Source organism: Anomalospiza imberbis, chromosome Z, assembly GCF_031753505.1.
Source record: "Anomalospiza imberbis isolate Cuckoo-Finch-1a 21T00152 chromosome Z, ASM3175350v1, whole genome shotgun sequence".
Lineage (NCBI taxonomy): Eukaryota > Metazoa > Chordata > Aves > Passeriformes > Viduidae > Anomalospiza > Anomalospiza imberbis.
Window position 1 is genome coordinate 62,948,816 of NC_089721.1, and position 14,610 is coordinate 62,963,425.

The 14,610-nt window shown below is 41.1% G+C and overlaps 1 protein-coding gene across 1 annotated transcript; it reads left to right on the plus strand.

Moving 5' to 3' along the window:
• Positions 1-731: 731 nt before the first annotated feature.
• MINAR2 (membrane integral NOTCH2 associated receptor 2) lies at positions 732-10,216 on the plus strand. The gene is made up of 3 exons (XM_068176575.1): positions 732-1,163; positions 8,974-9,219; positions 10,028-10,216. The coding sequence occupies exons 1-3, from the start codon at positions 939-941 to the stop codon at positions 10,205-10,207; spliced, it is 651 nt and encodes a 216-aa protein (XP_068032676.1). The 5' UTR covers positions 732-938; the 3' UTR covers positions 10,208-10,216.
• Positions 10,217-14,610: the final 4,394 nt, after the last annotated feature.

Below are 14,610 nucleotides of genomic sequence, written 5' to 3' on the forward strand. Positions count from 1 at the left end.
TGATTCTATGGTCTAAGTAAAGAGCTACATTTTTTTTATGCCCTGATTCTCAGCACAAATTTGATTCAAAAAAGGTTTTCCTGGATTTCAAGCAATTACCTTTCAAAAGCTTATCCTCTGTGGCAATTTCATCAAAATGAATATATCCTAGAAAAACATACATATTTTAAGAAAAGGTTCAAATAAGAATGGGGAGTCCACTTTTGCTAGTCATACATAGAGGCCATAATGAGAAGGAGAATTTCATTAGCTGAAAGTCAAAAGGACATAAGATTCATAAAATTATGATGAAAATATCAAATCTCAAAATAAAATAATAAAAGTGATGGGACTGAGACCATAACATTCAAGTCAGTTACAGTGAATTTTTTGTATTTGAATGGGAGCAGAATCAATTCCCTGAAAACTTCTGTTATCAATTACTTGAAACAATCTAATATTTCCCAGGGTCAAGAAGAATTTACTGTGAAAGAAATCCCTGACCCTAAAAAAAATGCATGTCATAGCTGTTGTGGTAAATGGTACCAACCCACACAGCACAATGGAGCCTCTTGGTACTGCTGCAGAAAAGGAAGACTTGCTTTGACGGGAAGCTGCTTCTAATTTTCTTGGGGAAAAAATGTTACTTTGAAGTATTGTAGGCTTGACATTTTTGGCAGATAACTTGAGGAAGTGCTGGTATGCATTTAAGTGTCTTATGCATCTACTCACTGGTACTCAGTTAGTTTTAATGAGCACATATGTATCTATCAAAATAGACCTTGAACCTGAAAACTTAAGCCAGGCACTTACAGAAACTTCTCCTGTCTGCTCTGCCACTTCTAAACAATCTTTTATCATTGGTAGATGTTATAAGTGAGCCTGATACCAAACAGGGGTCAGATACAGTTTCAGGAAACTGTCGTATCCTTCTTCACATCATTAATAATAGAAAGAGCATGCACAGCCAGGAAGCAGAAGCTGGGGCTGTTTTCATTATTACTCTACAGCACAGAAACATGGACCTCTCCGTTTTGCCAAACAACAACCATCCTGATAAATTCCTGCAACTGGAGGTTAAATCTTTAGTGAAAAACTCTGCCTTTCTACCAGCCAACTGGGCAAAATTCCCAGAAGCAGCTTTACCTGGAGTGCAGCGGTGGCATAACAGGGTCTATTTACAGGTAAGGTCTAAAAGAGGCTGACATTTTCCTGATTTTTCTACCTTGTTTTAAGGATCAGGAGAAAAATTACATGATGGTGACAGATCAGCCGTAGTTTCAGCTTCCTGCATCTCTTAATTGCCATCGTTAATATTCCTGTGTATTTTCCCATGGACATCAGCAAGGATCAGGCTCCATGAGAAGAGTTAGTCTCTTCAGGGAGGTTTACTGACTTTATTTCAGTGTATTAGGATTTCTACTGCTCTTTGTAACATCTTCATTGCATTTTCCAGAAAATCTACTGAAGTCGAATACCATTTAATTGTACTAAAGATGTGTGTGGAATATGCTCTCTGAAGTAGGAAAAGCTCCAGATTTAAAACTGAAAGTGAAGTCATATCCCTTAAACTTTATAAAAAGACATATTAGATGGACAAATGTATATATCTACATAGCTCACCACAACTTCCTTTTTATTTTCCTTATCCTTTTCCCCTCATTCAGCTTTGTCCATCCTGGTATACTGAAAGACAACTGTTGAAAGTGTGAAACACGCTAACTGCGTAAATCCAGGTTATTATATAGAGGTAGCAGCAGTTTCTTGGTAAAAACGTAAATGTGCACTGCCTAGCAGGGGCCCTGGAGCTGGCGGAGGAGAAGTTCATGTCTGGATCAGCAGCAGTACAGCTGCATCAGCTCACACCCCTCTGGGCCCCACTTGCTGCTCCACAGTGCTCCTTCCCTGCTGCCCGGGGAGCCCCTCGCCTTTCCCCACCCCTAGCATGAGCAAAAGCTTCAAGGTCTGGTTCTTGTCAAGGGATGGAGACATACATAAGTGGTTGGGGGTGAGGGGAGTGATGGAGAAGGATCTACAGTCTCAGGATCCTTAGCGTAGGGGTCTGATTCCCCAGGGGAGTGAGGAGTAAGAGCCAAAAGAACCTGGGGGAAGGGAGGAGAATGATGCTGAGAGTCTCCCACAGCTACTTCTTGTCGCACTTCTCCCTTTTCAGACATTCCTCCCCATCAGCTCTCTAAACCCCTTTGCTCCCTCCCAGAGTCCATTCCAGTCCTCTTCCAACTGCAAAAGTCCTCTCCCCCCGTGACACCCGCTTCCGTGCTCCCCCCTTACTTTCCCTAGCTTCTTCCCTACCCCAGACACCCTTTCCCTCTGCCTGCTCCACTGCCTCCAGCCACTCTGTTCGTGTTGTATAATCTTTGCTGGCGGCTCTCCAAGGCGAGCTGGGGCGGGGAACACGCGGTCGCCCGTCGTGTCCCATGCAAACAGCCCCGACCGAGGGGCGGAGCCCGAAGGATCCCAAACTGCAGGGCATGGTGCAATGCTGGCCTCAGCCCCTGCCCCCATCTAAGCCCCTCTTTCATGCAGGGGGGGAGGCAGCCACACACAGAGCCTCCGCAGCAGCAGGGATCCTTCTCCCCATTGTTGTCAACCAGGACGCACTGTCACCGAGCTGCGGGAGGGTTAAAAATGTGTAGGGAGCCCTGTGCTTTTTGACTCGTGCTCTGCTTGTTTGCCATCAGCGAGAAGGTTTTCCTGGAACTCTGTGTCCCAGCCCGGGATGGCTGTTACAAAGGAAATGTCTGTACTCACCATGACTCCAAAAATGGAGTTTGCAAAGTGGTATATTTTGTAAGTGTTAAACCTAGGATACAATCTATACTTTTTAGTGCAGTCATTAGTGGATTCGAGCTGTCCAGATAAAATTTATTGTGCCATTCTCTCTCCCTTAGGAACTCACCTTCTTTTTCTCCTTTTGCTGACAATCAAATAAAGGGAAAACTACTGATGAGTTCCAGACATTAGAAGAAAAGACGATGGCACAGTGGAGAACTAATGGTTCAATATTTCACTTCAAGATGAGAGAGATAATGGGGTTAAGGGTTAGTTAACTCAGAAATGGAAAAAGGGGGAATGGGAGGAGGAGAGAGAGAATTAATTTCAGAACATGTGTGCATGATCTAAAGATTCCTAAAGTCATTAAACCTTGAAAGTAGCCTAAATTCCCTCTTTAGAAGTTAATATTTTCTGAAGAAATTAATGCTACTCAAGTCTCCCTATGCAAAGTGTCTGCTCAGTGGTATGTTTGTGGTCTCTTCCAAACTTCTATTATGAGATCATTTAAATTCAAAAGCACTGAAGTGCTTATGTGTTTTCTCCACCTTTAAGTTTTAAAATTTGTTTCCATTACAAAAAGCAGCTTCATGTAATGACAAAAAACTGCTGTCTTTCTCCTCACTTTCCTCCTTGGTATCAGGTAAACTAAACAGCTTCTCTGCTTAGCATTTATTTTCATCGTCTACTTTGACTAAAACAAACCATAAAGGAGTCCAAGCATTTTGGCCCTTTCTTGTGAAAAGCAGCATAAAAAGCACAGACTTTCTCCTGCAAATGTATCACTGCTAACTGCATTCTGCTCACCCTGACAATTTCCAGTTCTGCTAGACTCTCTGCCCCACAATAAGTTTTAATGCCCAGCACACACCAGACAATTAATCCTCCTTATCTGTTTCTCATGCATGTCTCCCCTGTAGTCAACCTGGTAGTTTTCTGCAATTCTCAGACTTCTCTTTCTTGTTTATATTTCCCTTTTGCCCCTCTATTTTTGGAAGACAGAAAAGAGCATTTAGTCTAAGCAGCATGCTACTTCTTGGCACGGTGTTTTTTGAGCCTTACATGAGTTAATGTCTGTGTCCTGTCCTTGCTTGTTTCTCAGTATACCAGGACAAGAAGGTTTTAAAAAAATCTGTAAGTTAGGTGCCAGGTTGGAATCACTTCTTTGTCCCCTGGCTCAAATGTGAATTACATATTTCCACTCTCTCCCTTATTCTTCCCTAGACAACTGCAAGTGGCCACAGTAAGAGCCGGCAGCAAGGTTTGCAGGAGCTTTTATCTGAGACTGTACAAAAGTTTTTATATGATGCACTCACAGCCTTGCACAGCTGCATTGCCAATGACAGAAAAAAAAAACTTTTCAAACTAAACAATTAATTAAAAGAAGTAGTCTCAATAATGCGCAACTAAAATAGTCCATATGAATATTCACTTTTGTGTAAATATCTCTGTCACTTTGGCTGAAGTGTTTGTAACCATCTCTTTCCTGCCCGTGTCAGGTGGCTTTTAAGTTTTGCTGTACATGAGGCTGCCTTAATGTCTCTGACAAGGAATCCAGATCCCCTTCATTTCCTTCCTTAAGACAAGTTTCATTTCTAGAATCATAGAAAGGTTTGAGTTGGAAGGGACCTTACAGGTCATCTGGTGCCAACTCCCATACCATACACAGAGATGTCTTCCACTTGAGCAGGTGTCTTCAAAGCCCCAGTCAGCCTGGCTTTGAACACTGTCAGGGATGGGGCATTCACAATTTCTCTGGGCAACCTGTTCAAGTATCTCACCATCCTCACAGAGAAGAATGTCATCCTTATAACTAATCTAAACCCATCCTCTTTCAGTTTAAAGCCATTTCCCTTGTCTTATTTTTGTAAAAATTCTCTCTTCAGCTTTCTTGTCAGACATCTGTATGTATTAGAAGGGTGCTACATGGTCTCCCTGTAGCCTTCTCTTCCCCAGGCTGAACATCCCCAGCTCACACAAATAGGAGAGATGCTTCAACCCTCTGATCATCTTTGCAGCCTTGTCTGGACCTGCTCAGGCTTCTCAGGAACCCTTGAAGTGAGCTGCCTGCCCAACTGTCTTTCTTATCTCCTTATGTACCTTTGGTTAATCCTTGCCTTCCCGACTGCTTTTCCATAGTGTCTCCTATGAGATGTGATTTGTTGAATGAAGCTCTCAAGTGCTAATATTCTTCATAACAAAAGAGCTTTTAATTTTCCAAATGCAGTAAATGTAATAATACCTACACAGTTGATGCGCCTACCACAGGGATTCTTAGCTACATCCTAGAAGTTTTTTGTCTGTCAGACATTTTGTTTGCCTTCAAAATAGTTCTCTACATCAGAAAAATGTCCTTACCAGTGCAGGGAGGGTCCTCCACAACCTGTTACAAGGTTTTTGCACAACAGAGGGTTATAGTATTAAACAAACTACTGTCAAATATAAAAACTGCCCTTCTAGTAACTTTCATTAGTATTGAGAAGGCTGTTACGAAACAAATCCTGTACTATTTGGTGGCTGTAAGTTTCTATAGGACTGCCTTGGTTAAAACTTCTAGTTGTAGCTGCTCATCAACAGCATTTCTTACTTTCCCTGAGCATCATTGCCAACATCAAGTGGAAACCGAGGCTGGCCATGGGAACAGAGAAACTGGCTCTATCTCGGGGGAAAGGAAAGAAAAGCTTGAGTTCCAGGAAGTATATTTCCTTAATTTTTTATCTGTCTCTTTGTTCTCTTCTTTCAGGTAGATGGGCTTGAAACCAAGGTCTAGCTTTAACTGTTGATGTCCTGGGTTTGACGGGTGATACCTCATATCACAGGCTGAGAAAATAATGGTTAGGATCTTGGGTTGTTTCAGTGCTATCAAAAACAATAGAAGTGGGAACAGAAGGATGAAGTCAAGATAAAAATGTTTCCTGGTAATAAAGACTAAATTATAACTTTAGTTATATGTATTGTAAGGTATGCATAATTTGCATTATGAAATAATGAGCAACAAAAAAACATGGAGTAGGCACATGTTGACTCAGTAATGGAACTAACATGAACTCTTTATAGATCTCTAGGCTTTTCACAGAATACTAGTACTTGTATGTGACAGCTCTCTGGGTCTGTCAAAGAGGAACATATTTTTCTCAGTGAAAAATGAGTTATTAACCAGCTCTTGCTCATGAGCTATATGTAGATGAAACACAGTTACGTGTTCACAGAGTTGAGTACTTTTCAACTTGTTAAATAAGTATTTCACAAACTTATTTCACCTACAATTTTCAATGTTCTCCCTAATACTGCTTCTTTTATTATTCGCTGTTCGCTCCTTCCATTCAGTGACTAACAACATAAACAGCCTTTGATTTGTTCTGTTCCAGCCTCATTCACACTGTCTTCTTATATTCAGTGTATATAGTATGAATTCTGTAATGGATATTGATACCTAAATTTACAATACTTTTCTCTTTCTTTGAACATTTGCTGCATGACTCAGAGTCTGTGACAAAGATTGGGATGTCTTTTGAATCTTAAAAGAAAATGCAAAAAAGTAGCTTTTTCAATAATTAATACCAGCAAGCATATTTTTGTTATCTAACCTTATGTTTCTCTGCTTCTAGAAATGCATATGTTTAATGAAATATTGTTAATATTTCTTTGTATGATATTGTAGTCTTAAAACTTTTGGGATTTGATGTGATTCCAGCTTTTGTGCTTACTTTTCCCGAACTAGTCTGTAGGGCATATCTACCGCAGAAATTTTACAATCAAGCATCTGCTGTACTCAAGTACATTGTCCCAATTAGTTTGTCACTAAAATGTCTGCTCTCTAAAATTTCTGCAAACTATATCCTACCCCAAATTCTGGTCCAGCTCTCATGATAAAACCTGGTTGCCCCTCCCAATCTATTCCCTCTCTATATCTGCTCCAAGCCACCACACTTTCCTCATGCCCATGAAAAGAAAGGTACTTCAGACAGTAGGTGAAAAAAGTTTTGCTACAAAGCACTGTTTTTATGAACAAATTTTTGCATCGTGCCATCCATCCCAAGTTTTGGGGAATTTTATGGAAAACAGCTTTAAAAATTACTGTCAAGTCACATTCTTTTCACAACATTTTAGCCTAGGGAGACCAACCAACCCCTGGTGAGACAGTTCGCGTTCTTCAACAAAACGTTCTCCAACTTCAAGTATTTAGCAAGCCTGAGGGAAGAGTCATTAAGGTCATGACAAATCTTAAATAAGAAATAAAGTAAATAAAATGCAGTGAGAAAGAAAAGGCAGTTAAAAACACCAGCTCAGCTGAAATCTGGCCAGTACAGCCCAGAGGGCTTCAGTGCCAGCTGTAACTGCAACGCAGAGAGTAATATTATCAGGGGATGTGTGGAGGCTAACGAATGACATGTGGAAATTATGAACTAACAGAAGGATGGGAGGTCACTGAGGATCCACCCGCCTACTAATGGCAATTATTGTTGGGAAACATGCTTAGTCACTTCTGCAGGATTTAGTGATAGGAATGCCAGCATGCTGCTTCATCCTAGAGTTTCTTAGACAAAGTCTGCTGTTTTCTCTTCTTCACCTTCACTTTCTGAAGGAAATTAGTTCTTATGCTTCTTTCTACACCTGCCTGCCTCAGACTAATGTATACAAAGCTATACATGCGCACAGACGCTGCAGTCATGAAGGAAGTGATGGCACATAGCAGCTGACTTCCACTGAAAATGGATTCACCAGCCCACACACTGGGCAGAAAATTACTCGAGCAGAGGAAGCCAACAGTTTGCTATCATCTTAGGGACCTTCACCGACTTGATGAGGTGTCGAAGCAGTTCCCAAAGACAGTGTGCAGGAGGTCAGATGCCCTGACCTCCCACCAGAAAGGTGGAAGAAGAAGCAGTACATGCCCCTAGCCCTTTTGCAGCTGAAGTCCACCCAGCCTGCAGTACCTTAACATCTGGAGATCTCAGTAAAAGGGAAAAATTCAGGGAAAGTCATCCTTACATGGAAGTAAGTTTCTCAGGACCCATCTTCTTCATTGTCTGTTTATTATATGCACTTTACCTTATGGGCATCGTGCAGATAGTGCTGCACACATCTTTGTGATTTCTGAGAGGAGAGAGGGGGGTATTGTCCCCTCCCAGGATACCTGACACAGGACCACTGGATCAAGCCAAGGCTCTCCTTGACTCAACATAAATTTCCTAAGGATAAAAGTACTTGTGAGCAGGGATGAATATGCTCTGTGTCAATTGTAAAATCCTAAGAGATGGGTGAGGTGTTAGTGTAAGGCAAAGGCTCTGCAAAAATCAGGTATCTTAGGTAGCTGACACACTGTGGTACCACAGGTCAGTGACAGGTTAAACGAAAGTATTGGTGACAGAAGGTTGGGACAAATCTTGAATAGCTTGGACTAGAGAGTCCGATTGCATTCCTCCAGGCAATTAAAGATTGAAAAGTATCATAGCTACTATTTTACAGACCCCTAAAGAGGCCCTTCATAAGAGGCAGCTTGTGATTTCTCAAAAAAATATGATCCCACCAGGGCTGTTATTCTTCTTCCTCCCTTGACACCCACATGTTCTAAAAGGTCTTATTTAACAGCTTTTGTTATTGGTAAAGTGCTCAGATATTAAATTACCTGTGAATTCTGACAGTGCCTTCAGTTGAATGAAGAGCCTCTTTGACATCCTGAAATGGATCTAACATTCAAGAGTGTGAACAGAATTGTCAAGAGTGTGAACTGAATTCTGCCACACCCCTGCTATCAGAGATGCATTTCCAGTTGAGTTTGTCATTTACACACCATTGCTCCTGTGATCATTCTGCTTTGTCCTCACATCTTTGCTCTTGCATCACACATCCATGGCTTCCACCAGAACTATAATGTTCTACTGCAGCTCTCCATAGCACTGTTTCACTAAAGCAGACGCCTTCTTCCAGCAGGCATTATAATGTCAGTTCACATTTGCAAAAGAACTTAATGTTCAGATTGTACCCACCTGATTTCTTCCTTTCACTAGAAGGAAGAAATCTGTCCAGAGTGAGCAGTCAAGCTCCCTCACTGCTGAAGTTTTCCAGAAGGAAAAAAAATGGTTGCCTGTTCAGTTTTAAAATTATAATGTTGCATTACAAGTGATAATTCTGGAAGGGGGCCTGTATTGTAGGTAATGCAAGTGAAAGCCAGGTTCTGATCTAACTTGTGTCTTACAGAGAGAAAAGACAACTGTCACTGAGCTGCCAGGCTTAGACTTGAACAGGGTCAGTCAAGAAATAATAGACAAATCCCTGGGGAAACACATTACTCCCATCACCCTTAAATCCACAATCAAGAGCAACCCATTGTACAGTGATATCCATGTTGGTGATGACTGGGAGGAGAAGAAAAAGACCCCTTCCTGGACTGTGCAAGAGTATGACAGACAGTCACTGCATTCTAACTTGGCCAGCCACATAAAGGTAATTGACTGTTGTGCTGAGCTTGAGCAAGTGAATTGCTGTGAGCTGTGTGATGTGTGCATAAACCACTGTGTAGCTCTCTTTGATATTAAGGTGGGGTTCCAGAAGTAAATGTGGAGGTATTTTCTGGTACAGACATGACACTAACATGAGTCTTATCAGGAAAGAAGTCTACGTATCTGCTGAGGTTCCAGGAATTTCAATTTTACAGTACATGACCTCTGATTAGAGAAACTCTTAAACCACAACATTGTACAACTCAGCTTCCCTGTTTACATAGGGAAGAGCTACAAATGTGGCACTTAAATACTATATAGTCACTTTATAAATGTTATTCTGTTATTAAATTACATATGTTTTTCTCAGTCTCATCCACACTATACAGGATCCTGCCTCCCCATGGGTTGGCACAAATCACTTCTAAGATTACTTTTGTTTTTGTTTTGTTTTCTTTTGTTTTCCTGTTCCATTTTTTGAAAACTGAGTCAGAACTGTGTTTATACAGCATGACATCTCTTCTTCAGAAGACAACATGGTTTGTTCTGGGTTTTTAAACACATTTCAATGGCTGGTGTCCTACTTTTGGTTCCTGGATGAAAAGTGTGGTTTTAATTTTCCCCAGTGGAACATTTGCAGCATCTGGAAAGTAGCACAACCTACATTCAAGTGAAAGTGTCTTGCATATGTGTTGTTATATCTTAAATTCATTAATCAGTGTCAGATGATAGCCAAAATACTTCTGGGTATGTTCTAATGACTTTGTGTGTAAAAGAGAGAAACTAATTTCATTTTCTAACTTTTCTTCTAGGAAAATCCTAATGATCTGCAGTTCTGGATGGGGGATATTTATACTCCTGGGTATGATACCTTGTTAAAAAAGAAGGAGCGAGAAAAAAAACATTCAAAATATTGCCGAATCATTCTGCTCATGGTACTAGCCATTTGCATCCTAATTACTGTAATCATACTTAGCATTTTACTTACTTAGCTTAGCCAAATGATGATGAAAAATTTTTTCAATAAATATTTTTATTAAAATATTTCCTTCTCTGGTTTTATTTGAATTCCATTTTTTTTGGTCACAAACACAATTTATTTGACACCACTTCTTCAAAATATTCCTGTACAGCACAAGGAATTGACTCTGAAAAGAGACAAATATTCTGTGCATGGCTGAATGTCTCCTTGCAGGTATAATTTAAAAAGAAAACTGTTCTCTATGTTTTTTAGAGCCTTCTTTAGTCTAGTGATTTAAGTCAGTATGTGTGGTATGTTACATATAGTGTATATACAGAACCAGCTGACTATTTGTTCTAATAAACACCTACCATCCTCTATGTCTTTTTATGATAGCTATTTTTATAATATAGAAAATAATTATAAAGCATCATTCAAGATATCGCTAAGAATTATAAAACAAAAATTAACACATTACTTAGTCACTGAGTGCATTGCTGCAATGATGCAGCACATAGTAAAAGCCAGCCTAAACACATATTTTCTTACACTTTTTCAGGGGGGGAAAAACAGAAAATTGATCACAGAGTTTCTATTAAAAAAATTCCGTAACCTGTGACAAAGTTCTTCCATCACTATATCATATTCTTTCAATATATTTCTGTCATCCCAAAAGATTGAGCGACATTATTTTTTTTGCAACAAAACATGTGGAGTACAAGAGTATATACTGGAATTAATACACCTTAAAAATATTAAAGTTATATAACCAGGCTGTGAAAAAGGATCTTTGTAAATTAAAGGAACAAAATGAAATGTTTAGAGCACACAGACCATTAAGTTAATATAGCTCAGAATAATTCAGGAGAATCAAAACATGAGATAAAAATACAAAATAAAAAGTGAGTGAACAGGGAGACAAGTACTTCAAGTAATTATTTCCTTTCTGAAAAGATACTCTAGGTGCTGCAAACCCTTTATACCTCTGTATTTGGTATTTAAGGAACTATGAATACTATTGAGATAGGGATTTCCCTTTTGAATGAGAACCTCACAGATGCACATAATCTGGAAAGTTGAAGTTATACCAGATCTGCTTTTTGTCCCACAAAAAATACTTTGGATTAGTCAGGAATAGAACTAAGGTAGAAGGTTTGTTACTATCCCCTCTGAATTCTAGAATATGCCCTACCTACAGCAGGTTTACAGTACTTTAGCTCATGTCAAGATGAATTTATCTTCAGACAAGTGTACTTTATTCCTTCCTTCTCATCTAGTCCATGACTGATTATTTTGTGTGCTGTAACTTCTTGGACCCTACTCTAGCTTGTACTATAACTAGTTTGAAGATTCAACCTGAAAAAAATTCAAGCTAAAGAAGCTTACTGTTTTAATCTGGTCTGCAGACAACAGTAAAAGAGTAGCAGCATTTAAACGCATGTGCATAAAATTAGTATCCCTGTTACAAAATTGGACATTGCTGTTAATATACAAGGAACTCGGTCTCCTGCCTTGCTGCAGTTTCAGTGCAGATGGGGGTTCTTGTCTGAAAGATCAGGCTCGTTCAGTTTACAAAAGTAAGAACTTGGGAGTATTTTACAAGACTAATAGCTGACATTATGAAGTAACTACTAACATTAAACCAACAATACTTGACTTTTTTCCAGCCCAAGTAGATTTGCTTTAAGTGCATTGCATATAATGCAGAGACGTACTTTTGTAAATTATTGAGGCCTGCAGGCTAGAAGCCTAAAAGCAAAGAGCTCTGTAATTTCCAGGAAAACTGCCAACAGTGCGAGTTTCTCAACTGCATTACTCTGTGAGGGCTTAGCTGAAAGGATAAAGCTGTTTTCTCCACAAGTTGACTACGGGTGGTTTTACTCCGATTTCACTGCTGTCACCTAGCGGAAAGCCAGCAAAGAGGAAAAACGTGTCAGGCGCGAAGATGCCGCTTGTAACTTTTTTTTTTTTTTTTTTTTTTTTTTTTTTTTTTTTTTTTTGATAATGTCATGTTTCTCTTGGATGTGGGGGAAGGGCTGCTCTATTTTTTGCGATCCTCAGGCGCCGTCGCGATGCGAGCTCCTTTGGTGACCCCTCGCGGCGGAGCGCGGCGGGCGGAGGGACCCCGCGGCTCCAGCGTGTTCCCGGGAAGGTGCGCAACGCGCGAAGCGCCGGCAGGGAAGGGAAAGCTCTTTCGTGCCCTGCGGAAGCGTCTGCCCGCCCGTGAAGGAAGGGGCCCGCTGCTGCGCCCTTCGGAGAGCGCTTGCATGGGGAGAGCCCATTGTATGCGTAAATGCGAGCTGTGATGCTGGTAACGGGAAAATAGACAACATTTAAATACTTTGAGAGGAACCAACCAGCTCAACAAACTGAGACAAAGACTTTTCATCAGGGGAGAGTGGTGGAGCCTCGGGATCCTTTGTACCATGTGCTACCTCTAAAAACAGTAAATTAGACACCCCTCCCTTAACCATTAGATGCAGTTTTACCTTACATATCTTGTAGGAAAATAAAAAAAGGTTAATAGACATTGTAGACATTGCTGTGTCTTGTTTCTTTTGTCACGTGAATTTTTTGCTTTTGTTGGTTTTGTTGCATTTGGCTGGGGACATTGTCACTGTCTACAACTACATGTAAAGAGGTTGTAGATGCGGGTGTCAGCCTCTTTCCCCATGTAGCAAGAGGAAATGGCCTCAAATTGTGCCAGGGAAGGTTGGGAATGGACATTATAAGAAAATTCTTCACTGAAATCGTTGTCATACACTGGAGCAGGTTGCCCAGAGAAGTGACAGAGTCACCACCTATGGAAGTGTTCAAGAAACATATGGACATGGTTTGTATGCATGCAGTTTAGTGGTCATTACAGTGGTGCTGGTTTAAGAGTTGGCACTGATTATCTTAGAGGTGTTTTCCAACCTTAATCATTATATGATTCCATGAATGAAACAACTCTACTAGGTACGTTTCCTGTAAGTAATCTCTATGATCTACATTCATTGGTCTCTTCCTACCCTAAGAGCACACTAACACATATAATTTCATACTTTCATAGAATCATAAAATATGTTGAATTGGAAGGGGCCCATCAGGATCATCAAGTCCCACTCCTTGCCCTACACAGGTCACCCCAAGAATCTCACCCCAAGAATGCCTGAGAGCATTGTCCAAATACTTTATGAACTCTGTCAGGCTTGGTGTTGTGACCAATTCCCTAGGGAGACTGTTCCAGGGCACAACCACCCCCTGGGTGAAAAACCTTTTCCTGGCATCCAACCTAAACCTCCCCTCACTCAGCTTCATTCTATTTCTTCAAGTCCTGTCACTGGTAACAAGAGTGAAGGGGTTTGTTGGGGAAGATAAAATAGGAAAACTTTAAATAAATACATTTGCCTGGCAAAAGACTTGGAAAATACAGACATTGAGATGAGAACTAGATTTGAGATAACAAACCTTGACTATTGAATAACTAGAAAACAATAGTATAGCCAGGCTGAAAGCAATCCCCCCTTCTGATTAAACAATGCCCTTTACCTGCAGATAGGTCCAAAGGTCAAATGGAATGCTCTGTCTCACCCCCAATGTATGGTTCATCCCACACCTGTGACCCTCCCCTGAAGTATCAGGTATCTGTGACTCCACTGGCCCAAGTCCTGTTCCAGCCCACCTTGAAGCCCCTGATAAGGTGTGCCTGAGGGACTGGACACCCTCTTGGATCTTCCCCCGGGACCCTCACCTGGAACCCTCGCTCCCTCTCTCTCCCTGGGCCTGCCACAAGTTGCAGCAGGCAACTCCAAGCAGGGCCCTTCACCCTTTTTAATAAACCACATCTTCTAAGACCTGACTTCAGAGTTCTCTCATCCATCCAAACCGTCCTGGAGTCCCGCGCTCCCTACAGGGGTTGGTGCCTGTTCCTCTGTTTCGCCCTGTGTGGATATTGAAGACCACAGTGAGGTCCCACCTCAGTCTCCTCCAGGCTGAACAGACCAAGTGACCTCAGCCACCCCTCACACAGCTTCCCCTCTAGACCCTTCACCATCCTCACAGCCTTCCTTCAGATGTTCTCCAATTGCTTAATATCTTCTTATATTGTGACATCCAGAACAGAACCCAGCACTCAAAGTGAGACTGCCCCAGTGCAGAGCAGAGTGAGACAATCCCTTTCCTTGCCCTGCTGTGCCTGATGCACCCCAGGACATAGCTGGTCCTCCTGGCTGCCAGGGCACTGCTGGCTCATGATCAACTTACCCTTAAAAAGGACCCCAAGGTCCCTTTCCTTCAGCCCTGCAAAAAACTTAACTTCAATAAGACTTTAAACAAGTGCTTAAGGATAAGAAAGAAGTCAAGTTTGCATCAGAACATAAATAAATCTTGGCCTGTGTGGCAGCACATTTCTCTCTCTCTCAGGATTTTTCATAGAGGTGCACAGAGAGAAAG

Excerpts from the sequence above, each read along its gene's own strand:
- MINAR2 (XM_068176575.1), top strand. The coding sequence starts at position 939 with ATGCACAGCCAGGAAGCAGAAGCTGGGGCTGTTTTCATTATTACTCTA. Across the intron at positions 1,164-8,973 it reads ATAACAGGGTCTATTTACAG|AGAGAAAAGACAACTGTCAC; the intron begins GTAAGGTCTAAA and ends TGTGTCTTACAG. Across the intron at positions 9,220-10,027 it reads ACTTGGCCAGCCACATAAAG|GAAAATCCTAATGATCTGCA; the intron begins GTAATTGACTGT and ends CTTTTCTTCTAG.